Source organism: Salvelinus fontinalis, chromosome 4, assembly GCF_029448725.1.
Source record: "Salvelinus fontinalis isolate EN_2023a chromosome 4, ASM2944872v1, whole genome shotgun sequence".
NCBI lineage: Eukaryota > Metazoa > Chordata > Actinopteri > Salmoniformes > Salmonidae > Salvelinus > Salvelinus fontinalis.
Genome location: NC_074668.1, coordinates 11,554,392 through 11,570,683, shown reverse-complemented (window position 1 = coordinate 11,570,683; position 16,292 = coordinate 11,554,392). Strand labels below are relative to the sequence as shown.

Genomic DNA, 16,292 nt, shown 5'->3' with positions numbered 1-16,292 from the left:
GAGGGAGGGAGGGCACCTTGATGTTGCCCTCGGCAGAGCCGCTGATGAAGCTGTCCTCGGTGGGGTCCACAGCCAGCGCCTTGACGGGGGAGTCGTGGGCCTGGAAGCTCTGGCGCTGGTGCCTGTGGGGGAGCTCCAGCACGCTGATCCAGCCCTTCCTGCCACCTGTTATCAGCAGCTGCTGCCTGGGGGCCAGCGACAGCACCGTGGCCCCCGACTCATGACAACTAAAGGCTGCAGAGAGAGGAGAGGGGCAAAATAGGAACAACTTAAAAGTAGCTAACTGGCCACTGTCTTATTGTTGATGATGTACTGGCTAAAATAGAAAGAGCCAGTGTTGGAGGACTCACCGTGCACTAGACTGTTAATAGTGTTGTGGAGGACTCACCGTGCACTAGACTGTTAATAGTGTTGGAAGACTCACCGTGCACTAGACTCACCGTGCACTAGGCTGTTAATAGTGTTGTGGAGGACTCACCGTGCACTAGACTGTTAATAGTGTTGTGGAGGACTCACCGTGCACTAGACTGTTAATAGTGTTGGAGGACTCACCGTGCACTAGACTGTTAAGTGTTGTGGAGGACTCACCGTGCACTAGACTGTTAATAGTGTTGTGGAGGACTCACCGTGCACTAGACTGTTAATAGTGTTGTGGAGGACTCACCGTGCACTAGACTGTTAACAGTGTTGGAGGACTCACCGTGCACTAGGCTGTTAATAGTGTTGTGGAGGACTCACCGTGCACTAGACTGTTAATAGTGTTGTGGAGGACTCACCGTGCACTAGACTGTTAATAGTGTTGTGGAGGACTCACCGTGCACTAGACTGTTAATAGTGTTGTGGAGGACTCACCGTGCACTAGACTGTTAATAGTGTTGTGGAGGACTCACCGTGCACTAGACTGTTAACAGTGTTGGAGGACTCACCGTGCACTAGGCTGTTAATAGTGTTGTGGAGGACTCACCGTGCACTAGACTGTTAATAGTGTTGTGGAGGACTCACCGTGCACTAGACTGTTAATAGTGTTGTGGAGGACTCACCGTGCACTAGACTGTTAATAGTGTTGTGGAGGACTCACCGTGCACTAGACTGTTAATAGTGTTGGAGGACTCACCGTGCACTAGACTGTTAATAGTGTTGGAGGACTCACCGTGCACTAGACTGTTAATAGTGTTGGAGGACTCACCGTGCACTAGGCTGTTAACAGTGTTGTGGAGGACTCACCGTGCACTAGGCTGTTAACAGTGTTGGAGGACTCACCGTGCACTAGACTGTTAATAGTGTTGGAGGACTCACCGTGCACTAGGCTGTTAATAGTGTTGGAGGACTCACCGTGCACTAGGCTGTTAATAGTGTTGGAGGACTCACCGTGCACTAGACTGTTAATAGTGTTGGAGGACTCACCGTGCACTAGACTGTTAACAGTGTTGGAGGACTCACCGTGCACTAGACTGTTAATAGTGTTGTGGAGGACTCACCGTGCACTAGACTGTTAATAGTGTTGTGGAGGACTCACCGTGCACTAGACTGTTAATAGTGTTGGAAGACTCACCGTGCACTAGACTCACCGTGCACTAGACTGTTAATAGTGTTGGAAGACTCACCGTGCACTAGACTGTTAATAGTGTTGTGGAGGACTCACCGTGCACTAGACTGTTAATAGTGTTGTGGAGGACTCACCGTGCACTAGACTGTTAATAGTGTTGGAGGACTCACCGTGCACTAGACTGTTAATAGTGTTGGAGGACTCACCGTGCACTAGACTGTTAATAGTGTTGGAAGACTCACCGTGCACTAGACTGTTAATAGTGTTGTGGAGGACTCACCGTGCACTAGACTGTTAATAGTGTTGTGGAGGACTCACCGTGCACTAGACTTTTAATAGTGTTGTGGAGGACTCACCGTGCACTAGACTGTTAATAGTGTTGTGGAGGACTCACCGTGCACTAGGCTGTTAATAGTGTTGTGGAGGACTCACCGTGCACTAGGCTGTTAATAGTGTTGTGGAGGACTCACCGTGCACTAGGCTGTTAATAGTGTTGTGGAGGACTCACCGTGCACTAGACTGTTAAGTGTTGGAGGACTCACCGTGCACTAGACTGTTAATAGTGTTGGAGGACTCACCGTGCACTAGACTGTTAACAGTGTTGGAGGACTCACCGTGCACTAGACTGTTAACAGTGTTGTGGAGGACTCACCGTGCACTAGACTGTTAATAGTGTTGTGGAGGACTCACCGTGCACTAGACTGTTAATAGTGTTGTGGAGGACTCACCGTGCACTAGACTGTTAATAGGGATGTGGAGGACTCACCGTGCACTAGACTGTTAATAGTGTTGTGGAGGACTCACCGTGCACTAGACTGTTAACAGTGTTGTGGAGGACTCACCGTGCACTAGACTGTTAACAGTGTTGTGGAGGACTCACCGTGCACTAGACTGTTAATAGTGTTGTGGAGGACTCACCGTGCACTAGACTGTTAATAGTGTTGTGGAGGACTCACCGTGCACTAGACTGTTAATAGTGTTGTGGAGGACTCACCGTGCACTAGACTGTTAATAGTGTTGTGGAGGACTCACCGTGCACTAGGCTGTTAATAGTGTTGTGGAGGACTCACCGTGCACTAGACTGTTAATAGTGTTGGAGGACTCACCGTGCACTAGGCTGTTAATAGTGTTGTGGAGGACTCACCGTGCACTAGGCTGTTAATAGTGTTGTGGAGGACTCACCGTGCACTAGACTGTTAATAGTGTTGTGGAGGACTCACCGTGCACTAGACTGTTAATAGTGATGTGGAGGACTCACCGTGCACTAGACTGTTAATAGTGATGTGGAGGACTCACCGTGCACTAGACTGTTAATAGTGATGTGGAGGACTCACCGTGCACTAGACTGTTAATAGTGATGTGGAGGACTCACCGTGCACTAGACTGTTAATAGTGATGTGGAGGACTCACCGTGCACTAGACTGTTAATAGTGTTGTGGAGGACTCACCGTGCACTAGACTGTTAATAGTGATGTGGAGGACTCACCGTGCACTAGACTGTTAATAGTGTTGTGGAGGACTCACCGTGCACTAGACTGTTAATAGTGATGTGGAGGACTCACCGTGCACTAGACTGTTAATAGTGTTGTGGAGGACTCACCGTGCACTAGGCTGTTAATAGTGTTGTGGAGGACTCACCGTGCACTAGACTGTTAATAGTGTTGTGGAGGACTCACCGTGCACTAGACTGTTAATAGTGTTGTGGAGGACTCACCGTGCACTAGACTGTTAATAGTGTTGTGGAGGACTCACCGTGCACTAGACTGTTAATAGTGTTGGAGGACTCACCGTGCACTAGACTGTTAATAGTGTTGTGGAGGACTCACCGTGCACTAGACTGTTAATAGTGTTGTGGAGGACTCACCGTGCACTAGACTGTTAATAGTGTTGTGGAGGACTCACCGTGCACTAGACTGTTAATAGTGTTGTGGAGGACTCACCGTGCACTAGACTGTTAATAGTGTTGTGGAGGACTCACCGTGCACTAGACTGTTAATAGTGTTGTGGAGGACTCACCGTGCACTAGACTGTTAATAGTGTTGGAGGACTCACCGTGCACTAGACTGTTAATAGTGTTGGAGGACTCACCGTGCACTAGACTGTTAATAGTGTTGTGGAGGACTCACCGTGCACTAGACTGTTCACTGGATTCACCAATGTATCCCAAAGACACACATTCCTATGGAGACAAAACAAAGCATTACTTACAGTGCATTAGACCAACTGAAACAGGCACTCTATAACATCAGCCCATTTGTTCCCCAGTAAAGTGATTGAGAGGTTTGATCGCATGGCTCTGTAGCAGGGCTACGAAGCAGGGCTACGAAGTGTACCTGTTGTCTGTTGACAGCCCTGCTGTGGCTATGAGGGAGGATGAGCCCACGAACACAAAGTCGTGAGCCGTCTTATTATGGCACTGCAATGTCTGTGGAGGGAAGAGCATCACCAGTAAATAACAACAACGCTACCAGACAGTAGGAGGCACAGCTAACTGCCAAAATAAAGGAAACGCCAACATACAGCGTCTTAATAGGGCGTTGGGCCACCACTAGCCGCCAGAACAGCTTCAATGCATCTTGGGATAGATTCTACAAATGTCTGGAACTCTATTGGAGGGATGAGACACCATTCTTCCGCAACAAATTATGTTGGAAAATGCTGTCTCAGGCGCCGCTCCAGTCTCCGATAAGAGTTCAATTGGATTGAGATCTGGTGACTGAAACGGCCATGGCATATGGTTTACATCGTTTTTATGCTCATCAAACCATTCAGTGACCAGCCTTGCCGTGTGGATGGGGAATTTGTCATTCTGCCCATCATTTTTATACATGACCCTAAGCATGATGGGATGTTAATTGCTGAATTAACTCAGGAACCACACCTGTGTTGAAGCACCTGCTTTCAATATATGTTGTATCCATCATTTACTCAAGTGTTTCCTTTATTTTGGCAGTTACATGTAGACAGAAACAGACGAGTGCTTTGTTCCTACCAGGTAGGGTTTAGGGGTGTTCCCAGTCGTATTGGTCTGCCATAGACGTAGGGCTCCGTCAGCGTCAACGATACCAAACTACAGCCAAGAGATGACCATATTAGGAAGATAATTCAAATAGGGAGTAAATGTAATGTCCAGCAACTACATCATTCCTCAGCAGTAGCCATGTTGTTGAGGGACTGAGTTACTCGGTGAATAATTCGATGTAAACTAAGCATGCGTTCCAAGTGGCACCCTATTCACTTAACAGTGCACTACTTTTGACCAGATTCTTATGAGACCTGGTCAAAAGTAGTGCACTATAAAGGGAAATGGGGAATAGGGCGCAATTAGGGAAGGATAATGTAGTCACCTTGTTTCCTTGGTGGTTGAATCGTATCCGTGTGACTCTGGAATTGCCTGGACTTCGGAAGCAGATGATCTGCTGAGAGTGGCCCCACTCAAACATCCGGACACTTCCGTCCTGCGCTCCTGTTAAGTCTGAGGGAGGGAGGGACTTGGTAATCAAAACCACAACAATAGGATTCTCCAATCCCAATGTAGTATTGACAATAAAAAGGCCTTGTGTATATTCTTGGAATATTAGCACAAGGTAAGGATGATAACATCAAGGACTAAACAAAATAGACATGGTACACACATAGCTAGCATGTGTGGCAGTTTCAGTCATTGTATAGAAGTCACATCTACTTACAGTAAGGCAAGGTTGGGTGGGAGGTCATCCTTCTCACGTTGTTGATGTTCCTTTTGATGAGCTGCACCAGGAAATAAAAAGGACAAGATACTCGACAAGACATGCTAGTAGAATGTACTGCATTGTGCTCAATATCAGTGGCAAAAAAAAGAAAAGGAACCGCAGTAAAAGCTCTATTGGTCTCACCACGGCAGCGCCTCTCCCCGTCTGCAGGCCCCCGAGCCAGGGCATGTTGATGGGCGTCCCTAGGCTGCTGTGGGTGTAGGGGGTGGTGCCGTGGAGGGTGTTGAAGTCATCCCGGGCCTGGATCACCAGAAAGTCATCACTAGTGTGAGAGTGTGTGTGTGTGAGAGTGAGAGAGAGAGAAGAGTTTGAGAGGACACTCCCAGACAGAACAGCGTTAACACAGTGCTGACTGCATCCAAGAGCTAAGCTTGAGGCTTTTACTTCTTGCCAATCTGAACATCTCTGATATGGTCAATAGGAGGTATTCAGCAGCCAAATCACAGGTAGGGACACTCAAAGTTCCTACACAACTCCAGAAGACACTATTTTCTTGTTTGGGTAATTGAGATCCGGGCTCACCCTTTGGCCTCGGCCTCGGTATCGTCGTCGATCCACGTCAGAATCTGAGTGGCCAAGATGGAGGACACGTCCAGCTCCTGGATGTCATGAGTGGAGGCCATGACTAAGCAGTTCCGATTAGCCTGGGACACAGAGAGAATAGAGAAAGAGGAGCGAGAGAGAATAGATAGAAATCCAAATCAGTCCTTCCACTTCACACAGCCTATTGAGCCAATGTGACACCTTGCTAGTCTAACATAACGACGCAGATGAGAACAGACGTCTCCTGCGGAGAACATGTTTAGAACAGACGTCTCCTGCGGAGAACATGTTTAGAACAGACGTCTCCTGCGGAGAACATGTTTAGAACAGACGTCTCCTGCGGAGAACATGTTTAGAACAGACGTCTCCTGCGGAGAACATGTTTAGAACAGACGTCTCCTGCGGAGAACATGTTTAGAACAGACGTCTCCTGCGGAGAACATGTTTAGAACAGACGTCTCCTGCGGAGAACATGTGTAGTACCTTGTTAATGGCGAAGGCGGTAATGATGTCCGAATCCTTGTGGATGATCCGGGCCTTGCCTCCGGGGTAGCCCAGATCTGCCTCGCTCTGTAGAGCAACGCATGAATCATTACACAGTCTCTGCATGTCTGAATCATTATACAGTCTCTGCCCGTCTGAATCATTTCAGTGTGACCTAAAGGAAGTGGTGGGAGATGAATGGACGACGCATGCCTGTCTGCAGTAGGAGGGTGTGTATCTCTAACAGAGCCTTGCCTCAGGGCTACAGGGTGGGAGACTAGAGCATCAAGAACCCACAGTTATCAGGATTAGTGCCATTTTCAACCTCTAGAGACAATACTCAGCACATGAGGCTCAGCACAACCCACTGCGATGGGCGTCTTATTGTATAATATAAAAGGGGTGTATTGACACGAGATGCCGAACGGAGGCTTTCACAGAACATTAGGTTGAATTACATTCTACATCACAATTATTTAAATGGTAAATACCACATTTCCTCTCAGAGAGTGTTCGGCTTGACTATGAAATCTAAATATGGTGACTTGCCATTTTCACATAGTACTTAATCTTAACCTGACGAACATTCAACGTGACACTCTGGGCCTGCTAATCAGAACCTATTGTACTTCATGACAGTCTTATTCTCCTCTGCACATTCTGTGGAATTAGTTAATGACAAACTATTGCAACCTAATCACTGTATAGACTAGGAAAAGGCTTTATCACAGAGTACAGAACATGCATTTTATGTCATTATTTTACCGTTCAATAATTCTGAAAGTGTTATTTATGGTTCTATTAAGTAAAATCACACCATATACCCTCAAGACCGTATATATAGTGAATGTTGTCTTAGATCTAGTCTACTGTATAACATTCAGATAAAAGCATGGCAATGTCTTTCATGTAGCTCTATACCACAGGTGTCAAACTCATTCCACGGGGGGCCGAGTGTCTGCGGGTTTTCGCTCCTCCCTTATACTTGATTGATGAATTAACATCACTAATTAGTTAGGAACTCCCCACACCTGGTTGTCTAGGGCTTTATTGAAAGGAAAAACCAAAAACCTGCAGACACTAGGCCCTCCGTGGAATGAGTTTGACACCCCTGCTCTATACCATGACAGTATAAACATTGTTTGATTCTTTATGAAGCTGTCCATTACAAAATTCATACAAATCTCAGATTGCCTAATGAAAGCAATGCACATGCATTTGTGATTCAACTCTTGTGAGCTCATGCTAACAAGATTTCAATAAAACCAATGCAGCTTTTTGAAATGAGCCAAATTGCTTAACTAATTGGTTCAATTATTGCAAACAACTTGGGAAATTTGCCAAATGAATAATGCGCTGGGAAAGTGACATTCACTTCCGTATTTTATTTGTTCCGTTTTTTAAATGGACTTCAAGTGCAAAATGCACAAAATGCAATGTAAAACCTTCATAAAATGCATTAGGTTGAAGTAAATTAATTCACTAATTTGATATACAATGCATCTGGAAAGTATTCAGACCCCTAGACTTTTTCCACATTTTGTTATGTTACAGCCTTATTCTAAAATGTATTAAATTGTTTTTTCCTCAATCTACACACAATACCCCATAATGACAAAGTAAAAAAACGTTTAGAAATGTTTGCAAATGTATTAAAAATAAAATATTACATTTACATAAGAAAGTTTGAAATGCACACACCTGCCTATATAAGGTCCCACAGTTGACAGTGCATGTCAGAGCAAAAACCAAGCCATGAGGTCGAAGGAATTGTCTGTAGAGCTCCGAGACAGGATTGTGTCGAGGTACAGATCTGGGGAAGGATACCAAAAAATGTCTGCCGCATTAAAAGGTCCCCAAGAACACAGTGGCCTCCATCATTCTTAAACCACCAAGACTCTGACTGGGCGGCCAGCTCTAGGAAAACTGCGGAATCGGGGGAGAAGGGCGTTGGTAAGGTAGGTGACCAAGTAGCGCAGCGGTCTAAGGCACTGCATCTCAGTGCTAGAGGTGTCACTACAGTCCCTGGTTAGAATCCAGGCTGTATCACATCTGGCCATGATTGGGAGTCCCATAGGGTGGTGCCAATAGATCCAGCGTTGTCCAGGTTTGGCCGGGGTAGGCCGTCATTGTAAATAAGAATTTGTCCTTAACTTGCCTAGTTATATGATGGTTAAATGTAATTATTATTTTTGTTTTAACCCGATGGTCACTCTGACAGAGCTCTAGAGTTCCTCTGTGGAGATGGGAGAACCTTCCAGGACAACCATCTCTGCAGCACTCCACCAATCAGGCCTTTATGGTAGAGTGGCCAGACGGAAGCCACTCCTCAGGCAGCATCATGCAGGCAGCATCATGCTGTGGGGATGTTTTTCAGCGGCAGCGACACTAGTCAGGATTGAGGCAAAGATGAACGGAGCAAAGTACAGAGAGATCCTTGATGAAAACCTGCTCTAGAGCGCTCTGGACCTCAGACTGGAGCCAAGGTTCACCTTCCAACAGAACAACGACCCTAAGCACACAGCAAAGATAAGGCAGTTGTGGCTTCGGGACAAGTCTCTGAATGTCTTTGAGTGGCCCAGCCAGAGGCCGGACTTGAACATTTCTGGAGAGACCTGAAAATAGCTGTTCAGTGACGCTCCCCATGCAACCTGACAGAGCTTGAGAGGCTCTGCAGAGAGGAATGGGATTAAGTCCCCAAATACAGGTGTGGAAACCTAGTAGCGTCATACCCAAGATGACTTGAGGCCATAATCACTGCCAAACAAAGTACTGAGTAAAGGGTCTGAATAGTTATGTAAATGTGATATTGTTTTTTTATTTGTAATAAATTCTAAAAACCTGTTTTTGCTTTGCCCTGATGGAGTATTGTGTGTAGATTGATAAAAATAAATAAAACATGTAATAAATTTTAGAATAAGGCTGTAACTTACAATGAGTAAAAAGTCAATGGGTCTGAATACTTTCAGAAGGCACTGTGTATGTGTGTATGTGTGTGTGTGTGCAAGTGAGTGATACATAAACTCAGCAAAAAAAGAAACGTCCCCTTTTCAGGACCCTGTCTTTCAAAGATAATTCGTAAAAATCCAAATAACTTCACAGATCTTCATTGTAAAGGGTTTAAACACTGTTTCCCATGCTTGTTCAATGAACCATAAACAATTAATGAACATGCACATGTGGAACGGTCGTTAAGACACCAACAGCTTACAGGCGGTAGGCAATTAAGGTCACACTTATGAACTATAGAGGCCTTTCTACTGACTCTGGAAAACAACAAAAGAAAGATGCCCAGGGTCCCTGCGTGAATGTGCCTAGGCATGCTGCAAGGAGGCATGAGGAATGCAGCTGTGGCCAGGGCAATAAATTGCAATTTCCGTTCTGTGAGATGCCTAAGACAGCCCTACAGGGAGACAGGATGGACAGCTGATCGTCCTTGCAGTGGCAGACCATGTGTAACAACACCTGCACAGGATCGGTACATCCGAACATCACACCTGCGGGACAGGTACAGGATGGCAACAACAACTCCCCGAGTTACACCAGGAACGCACAATCTCTCCATCAGTGCTCAGACTGTCCGCAATAGGCTGAGAGAGGCTGGACTGAGGGCTTGTAGCCCTGTTGTAAGGCAGGTCCTCACCAGACATCACCGGCAACAACGTTGCCTATGGGCACAAACCCACCGTCGCTGGACCAGACAGGACTGGCAAAAAGTGCTCATCACGGACGAGTCGCGGTTTTGTCTCACCAGGGGTGATGGTCGGATTCTCGTTTATCGTCGAAGGAATGAGCGTTACACCGAGGCCTGTACTCTGGATTTGGAGGTGGAGGGTCTGTCATGGTCTGGGGCGGTGTGTCACAGCGTCATCGGACTGAGCTTGTTGTCATTGCAGGCAGTCTCAACACTGTGCGTTACAGGGAAGACATCCTCCTCCCTCATGTGGTACTCTTCCTGCAGGCTCATCCTGACATGACCCTCCAGCATGACAATGCCACCAGCCATACTGCTCGTTCTGTGCGTGATTTCCTGCAAGACAGGAATGTCAGTGTTCTGCCATGGCCAGCGAAGAGCCCGGATCTGAATCCCATTGAGCACGTCTGGGACCTGTTGGATCAGAGGGTGAGGTCTAGGGCCATTCCCCCCAGAAATGTCCGGGAACTTGCAGGTGCCTTGTGGAAGAATGGGGTAACATCTCACAGCAAGAACTGGCAAATCTGGTGCAATCCATGAGGAGGAGATGCACTGCAGTGCTTAATGCAGCTGGTGGCCACACCAGATACTGGCTGTTGCTTTTGATACGTTTTTTCAGGAACACATTATTCTATTTCTGTTAGTCACATGTCTGTGGAACTTGTTCAGTTTATGTCTCAGTTGTTGAATCTTATGTTTTTACAAATACTTACACGTTAAGTTTGCTGAAAATAAACGCATTTGACAGTGAGAGGACGTTTCTTTTTTTGCTAAGTTTACATACATACATATAAATAAATAAAGTGCCAGTCAAAAGTTGACACACCAACTCATTCCAGGGTTTCTCTTTATTTGTACTATTTTCTACATTGTAGAATAATAGTAAATACATCAAAAATATGAAAAAACACATATGGAATCATGTAGTAACCAAAAAAAGTGTTAAATACAAATTATATTTTGATTGATTTAAGATTCTTTAAAGTAGCCACGCTTTGCACACTCTTTGCATCCTCTCAACAAGCTCCATGAGGTAGTCACCTGGAATGCATTTCAATTAACAGGTGTGCCTTGATAAATGTTAATTTGTGGAATTTCTTTCCTTCTTAATGTGTTTGAGCCAATCAGTTGAGTTGTGACATGGTAGGGTTGGTATACAGAAGATAGCCCTATTCGGTAAAAGACCAAGTCCATATTATGGCGAGAACATTTTAAATAAGCAAAGAGAAACAACAGTCCATCATTACTTTAAGACATCAAGGTCAATCAATGTGGAAAATGTGCAGTCACAAAAACCATCAAGCGTTATGATGAAACTGGCTCTCATGAGGACCACCACAGGAAAGGAAGATCCAGAATTATCTCTGCTGCAGAGGATAAGTTCATTAGAGTTACCAGCCTCAGAAATTGCAGCCCAAATAAATGCTTCACAGAGTTCAACACATCTCAACATCAACTGTTCAGAGGAGTCTGCATGGATCAGGCCTTCATGGTCAAATTGCTGCAAAGAAACCACTTCTAAAAGACACCAATTAGAAGAAGAGACTTGCTTGGGCCAAGAAACACGAGCAATGGATATTAGACCGGTGGAAATCTGTCCTTTGGTCTGATGAGTCCAAATTTGAGATTTTTGGTTCCAACCACCGTGTCTTTGTGAGACACAGTGTAGGTGAACAGATGCATGTGTGGTTCCCACCGTGAAGCATGGAGGAGGTGGTGATGACGTGGTGGTGCTTTGCTGGTGACGCTGATTTATTTAGAATTCAAGGCACACTTAACCAGCATGGCTACCACAGCATCCTGCAGCTATACGCCATCCCATCTGGTTTGCGCTTAGTGGGACTATCATTTGTTTTTCAACAGGACAATGACCCCACACACCTCCAGACTGTGTAAGGGCTATTTGACCAAGAAGGAGAGTGATGGAGTGCTGCATCAGATGACTTGGCCTACACAATCACCCTACCTCAACCCAATTGAGATGGTTTGGGATGAGTTGGATAGCTGAATGAAGGCAAAGCAGCCAAGAAGTGCTTAACATTTGAGGGAACTCCTTCAAGCATTCCAGGTGAAGCTGGTTGAGTGTGCAAAGCTGTCATCAAGGAAAAGGGTGGCTATATAAAATATATTTTGATTTAACACTTTTTTGGTTACTCCATGAGTCCATATATGTTATTTCATAGTTCTGATATCGTCACTACTATTCTACAATGTAGAAAATAGTAAAAATAAAGAAAAACCCTTGAACGAGTAGGTGTGTCCAAATGTTTGACTGGTATTTTCTACATTGTAGAATAATAGTGAAGATATCAAAACTATGACCATGTTTTTATGAATTCCATGATATAATCTTGAAGTCCAGTTAAAAACAGAAAACGCGGACATGGAAGTGGACGCGGAAATAGATGACATTTTCCCAGCGTAAAACACAGGTGTCAATTAAAAACAGGGGAAAAAACCAAATGATTTTACTGATCAATGAACATGATAATTACAACCCATAAACCCCCACCACCAAAATGATCCAAAGCAGTACCTGGTTACAGCTAGGCTCCTCCATCCCTGAACATTTGTCATTTTCATTGTGGTCCTCAACCGACTTAATTATTTGAGAAGCCCCCAAGACATCAGACAAAACAATGTGATGAATCATGCAGAGTCAACAGGAAACACAATCTAGAATTAGACGGTTAATTATCAGAGTTTAAGAACAATATTATTCACCAGAAATCCATAAAGTAAAAGGCAATTAGGATATAAGTACAGGAACCATGCAAAACAAAAGCACAAATGTGTCAACAGGGATAGAAAAAGTTAATGACTCTCTCTGGGACTAGAAATTATGTTTTAGGTATTATTCAAATGGGAGATGTTATTTAGTGACAGTATGCAATGTGTCAGTGCTCAGACTGCTCAGCTGTCTGCATGCTGTGGTTGGGTGAAGTGGAGCGGTAGCTACCTCGTTTTGGTCTCGCTTCTTGGTGAAAATATTGCGGATGAATGTTTCCTGCACCTCTTCCTGTTTGACCAGGTACTGCCACAGCCTCTTCACAGGCAGGGCAGAGTGGTGACTGGACCTGTAGCCACACAATACTCCCCTCGGTTATACAGCTCACTTACAAAAAGGCATTTATGACGTTGTGTGGATCATATCAGAGTGTACCGAAAACCTACATTTACAGCAGTGGTCACTAACCTTTTCGGAGTCAAGATCACTTTCGATGTCAAAAAGCAAGCCTAGATCTGACACTTTAAAAAAGGACTTGTAATGCGCATATGCAACATTAACTTAATAAAAACAGTTCTGTAGGAAAGTTTTGTGCAGTAGGACTGATATATTATCACAGCATATTGACTATGCTTGGCCTGCCAATATTGTTCTTCTCAGACCATATTATATTTTAAAACTCAATCTTTTATAACAAATTAGATAATTTGTTGTATCAGTTGGGAGGCACAGCTGAGAATAAATTGAAATAATTACTGGACTGATAGTCAGTCTCTGTGGCGAGAGAGAGAAGCAGAGGGTCCATCTCTCACTGTCCTCTCTTTTTCTCTGGTGAAACTGACCAGAGAGAGGAGACACTGTCTGCCACCTGACGGCCCAACTTGAGACACACCACATTATTTCTGTCTCATGCACAAATTCATGTTGTTCCTATGATCAGAGAAAGTGAAATATCCCTTGATATTAAAATATACACGACGAGCTGCTAATAATACAAATTCTGGCCTATCGATACACTTGGCTACTCATGTACTGCAGCTGCAGCGCTGGTTGTAGCGTGATTGGAAGTAGTGAGAAACACGTTTTATGTTTTGTAAAAACAGTGTTAACAGTGTTGAATAAAACACATGAACATGAAGTCACTCATAAAAACAGCCGCTCTTTGCTGTATTGTTTGACAGTCTCTCTCTGGTCATGGTTTTAAAAGTTATGAGATCTCACGTAAGCTAGTATCAAACTCTACTGTTGGGTCGTGAAAGCTGTAGGCATGGTATTTTGAGCTATCCGACTGGCCAGAGCAGTAGGCGCACTTGATTTAGCTCTCCTGGTCCATCTGGTAGGTAGAGTTTGTCCCTTTAGACAAATGAAATGGTTCGAAATGGGAAGACTTCGCCTACCTAGCGCAGAGGGCCTCTGAATCAAGTGCACCTACATTCAATCTCGCAAGACGAATAGAACAAAAAAAAATTGCACGCAAGGCTTTGGGCGTGTTCCTCTGCCCAGGCGTTGCTGACGCCTGCCAGATCTTATAACACCTGGACAGGTATTTTACATATCAGCTAACCACATCATATGTTATAGCAATCTGTCATTCGATGACGTGGCATGTAACCTCTGATCAGGGGACCAGCATCTTTGGCTTTTCTACAGAAATGCCTTGATGATCGACTAGGAATGTGCCTTGATGAACGACTAGGAATGCGCCTTGATGACCGACTAGGAATGCGCCTTGATGACCGACTAGGAATGCGCCTTGATGACCGACTAGGAATGCGCCTTGATGACCGACTAGGAATGCGCCTTGATGACCGACTAGGAATGCGCCTTGATGACCGACTAGGAATGCGCCTTGATGAACGACTAGGAATGCGCCTTGATGAACGACTAGGAATGCGCCTTGATGAACGACTAGGAATGCGCCTTGATGACCGACTAGGAATGCGCCTTGATGACCGACTAGGAATGCGCCTTGATGACCGACTAGGAATGCGCCTTGATGACCGACTAGGAATGCGCCTTGATGACCGACTAGGAATGCGCCTTGATGAACGACTAGGAATGCGCCTTGATGAACGACTAGGAATGCGCCTTGATGACCGACTAGGAATGCGCCTTGATGATCGACTAGGAATGCGCCTTGATGACCGACTAGGAATGCGCCTTGATGACCGACTAGGAATGCGCCTTGATGACCGACTAGGAATGCGCCTTGATGACCGACTAGGAATGCGCCTTGATGACCGACTAGGAATGCGCCTTGATGACCGACTAGGAATGCGCCTTGATGATCGACTAGGAATGCGCCTTGATGATCGACTAGGAATGCGCCTTGATGATCGACTAGGAATGCGCCTTGATGATCAAACAGCCGAATCCAATTGACCGGTTGGTGACCACTGATTTACAGAATGTTATGGCAAACATATCAATATACAGAGAATTCCTGTTTGGAGCTCACCTGAAAGGTGTGTTGGAGGGCTCAAACAGGGCTTTGTGTCTGAGGATGGCGGGGCCCGAGGCAGCCGTCTCGTCCAGAGGGTGTGTGGAGATGTACTTGGAGGGCGGCCCCCCGAAAATTTCCAGCCTCTTCAGCAACACCTGCTCCCAGCGCTGGAGGGTCTTCAGCACCGCGTGACACAGAGGAGAGCCCACAGGTAGATCTTAGAGAGACACAAACACTAGGTGACATTAACAACAGTACATTCAGAGGCGTGAGACTTCACAAAAAGTGCAGGCAGTTATCTAAAAGGGAGTATAGTTCAATATCACAGAATCCCTCTCTTAGTTTGGACAACACAAGCCCTAATGCTTCCAACTAAAATTGTCTCCACAAATAGACATTAGTCCAGTGGTTGTGTAGGCTAGTTGTCGTTAGTGTACGGTACCTAGTAGGTCATGTCCTGCCATGGGGTAGAATGACTTCAGGTTGCCTAGGACCAGCTGGACCATGGCCAGGCGCATCAGACACCAACTGGACACACACACACAGAGAGAGAAATCAGCATTGTTATGTCCAACCATCACTGACAAAAGTAACGTCCATTTGCTTTGATACTGCTGCCCACCGACTGTACCTGTAGGAGTTGGGATTGGAATGTTCTCGGCTAGGAGAGTTGGGGTCAAAGTCTCCAAACTCGTCTTCATCATCATCATCATCCTCGTCCTGACTGCCCTGGCTCTCCTCCGAGTCGTACTCCACCCTGCTCTCTGACGGAGGGAGGAAAGGCTGTGGGAGGAGAAAACACTATAAACACACACATACAGTTGAAGTCAGAAGTTTACATACACCTTAGCCAAGTACATTTAAACTCAGTTTTTCACAATTCCTGACATTTAATCCTAGTAAAAAATCCCTGTTTTAGGTCAGTTAGGATCACCACTTTATTTTAAGAATGTGAAATGTCAGAATAATAGTAGAGAGAATGTTTATTTCAGCTTTTATTTCTTTCATCACATTCCCAGTGGGTCAGAAGTTTACATACACTCAATAAGTGTTCTGGTAGCATAGCCTTTAAATTGTTTAACTTGGATCAAATGTTTTGGGTA

At 45.3% G+C, this 16,292-nt stretch overlaps 1 protein-coding gene across 9 annotated transcripts in view; it reads right to left on the bottom strand.

The window, feature by feature from the left end:
* LOC129853079 (dmX-like protein 1) overlaps window positions 1-16,292 on the bottom strand; it is a 65,435-nt gene that overhangs the window by 2,335 nt on the left and 46,808 nt on the right. For 4 of the 9 annotated variants that reach the window (XM_055918756.1, XM_055918755.1, XM_055918758.1 and 1 more), the window contains 14 exons: window positions 15,821-15,990; window positions 15,632-15,717; window positions 15,205-15,406; window positions 12,978-13,095; window positions 12,555-12,617; window positions 6,325-6,411; window positions 5,821-5,942; window positions 5,422-5,560; window positions 5,236-5,296; window positions 4,894-5,021; window positions 4,539-4,616; window positions 3,880-3,971; window positions 3,673-3,725; window positions 17-234 (listed from right to left, as the gene is read on the bottom strand). In XM_055918756.1, the coding sequence (XP_055774731.1) occupies window positions 17-234; window positions 3,673-3,725; window positions 3,880-3,971; window positions 4,539-4,616; window positions 4,894-5,021; window positions 5,236-5,296; window positions 5,422-5,560; window positions 5,821-5,942; window positions 6,325-6,411; window positions 12,555-12,617; window positions 12,978-13,095; window positions 15,205-15,406; window positions 15,632-15,717; window positions 15,821-15,990 (1,617 nt within the window). The remainder of the gene's footprint in view (window positions 1-16; window positions 235-3,672; window positions 3,726-3,879; window positions 3,972-4,538; window positions 4,617-4,893; window positions 5,022-5,235; window positions 5,297-5,421; window positions 5,561-5,820; window positions 5,943-6,324; window positions 6,412-12,554; window positions 12,618-12,977; window positions 13,096-15,204; window positions 15,407-15,631; window positions 15,718-15,820; window positions 15,991-16,292) is intronic. The other 5 variants (XM_055918759.1, XM_055918761.1, XM_055918763.1 and 2 more) reach the window with 3 other exon arrangements.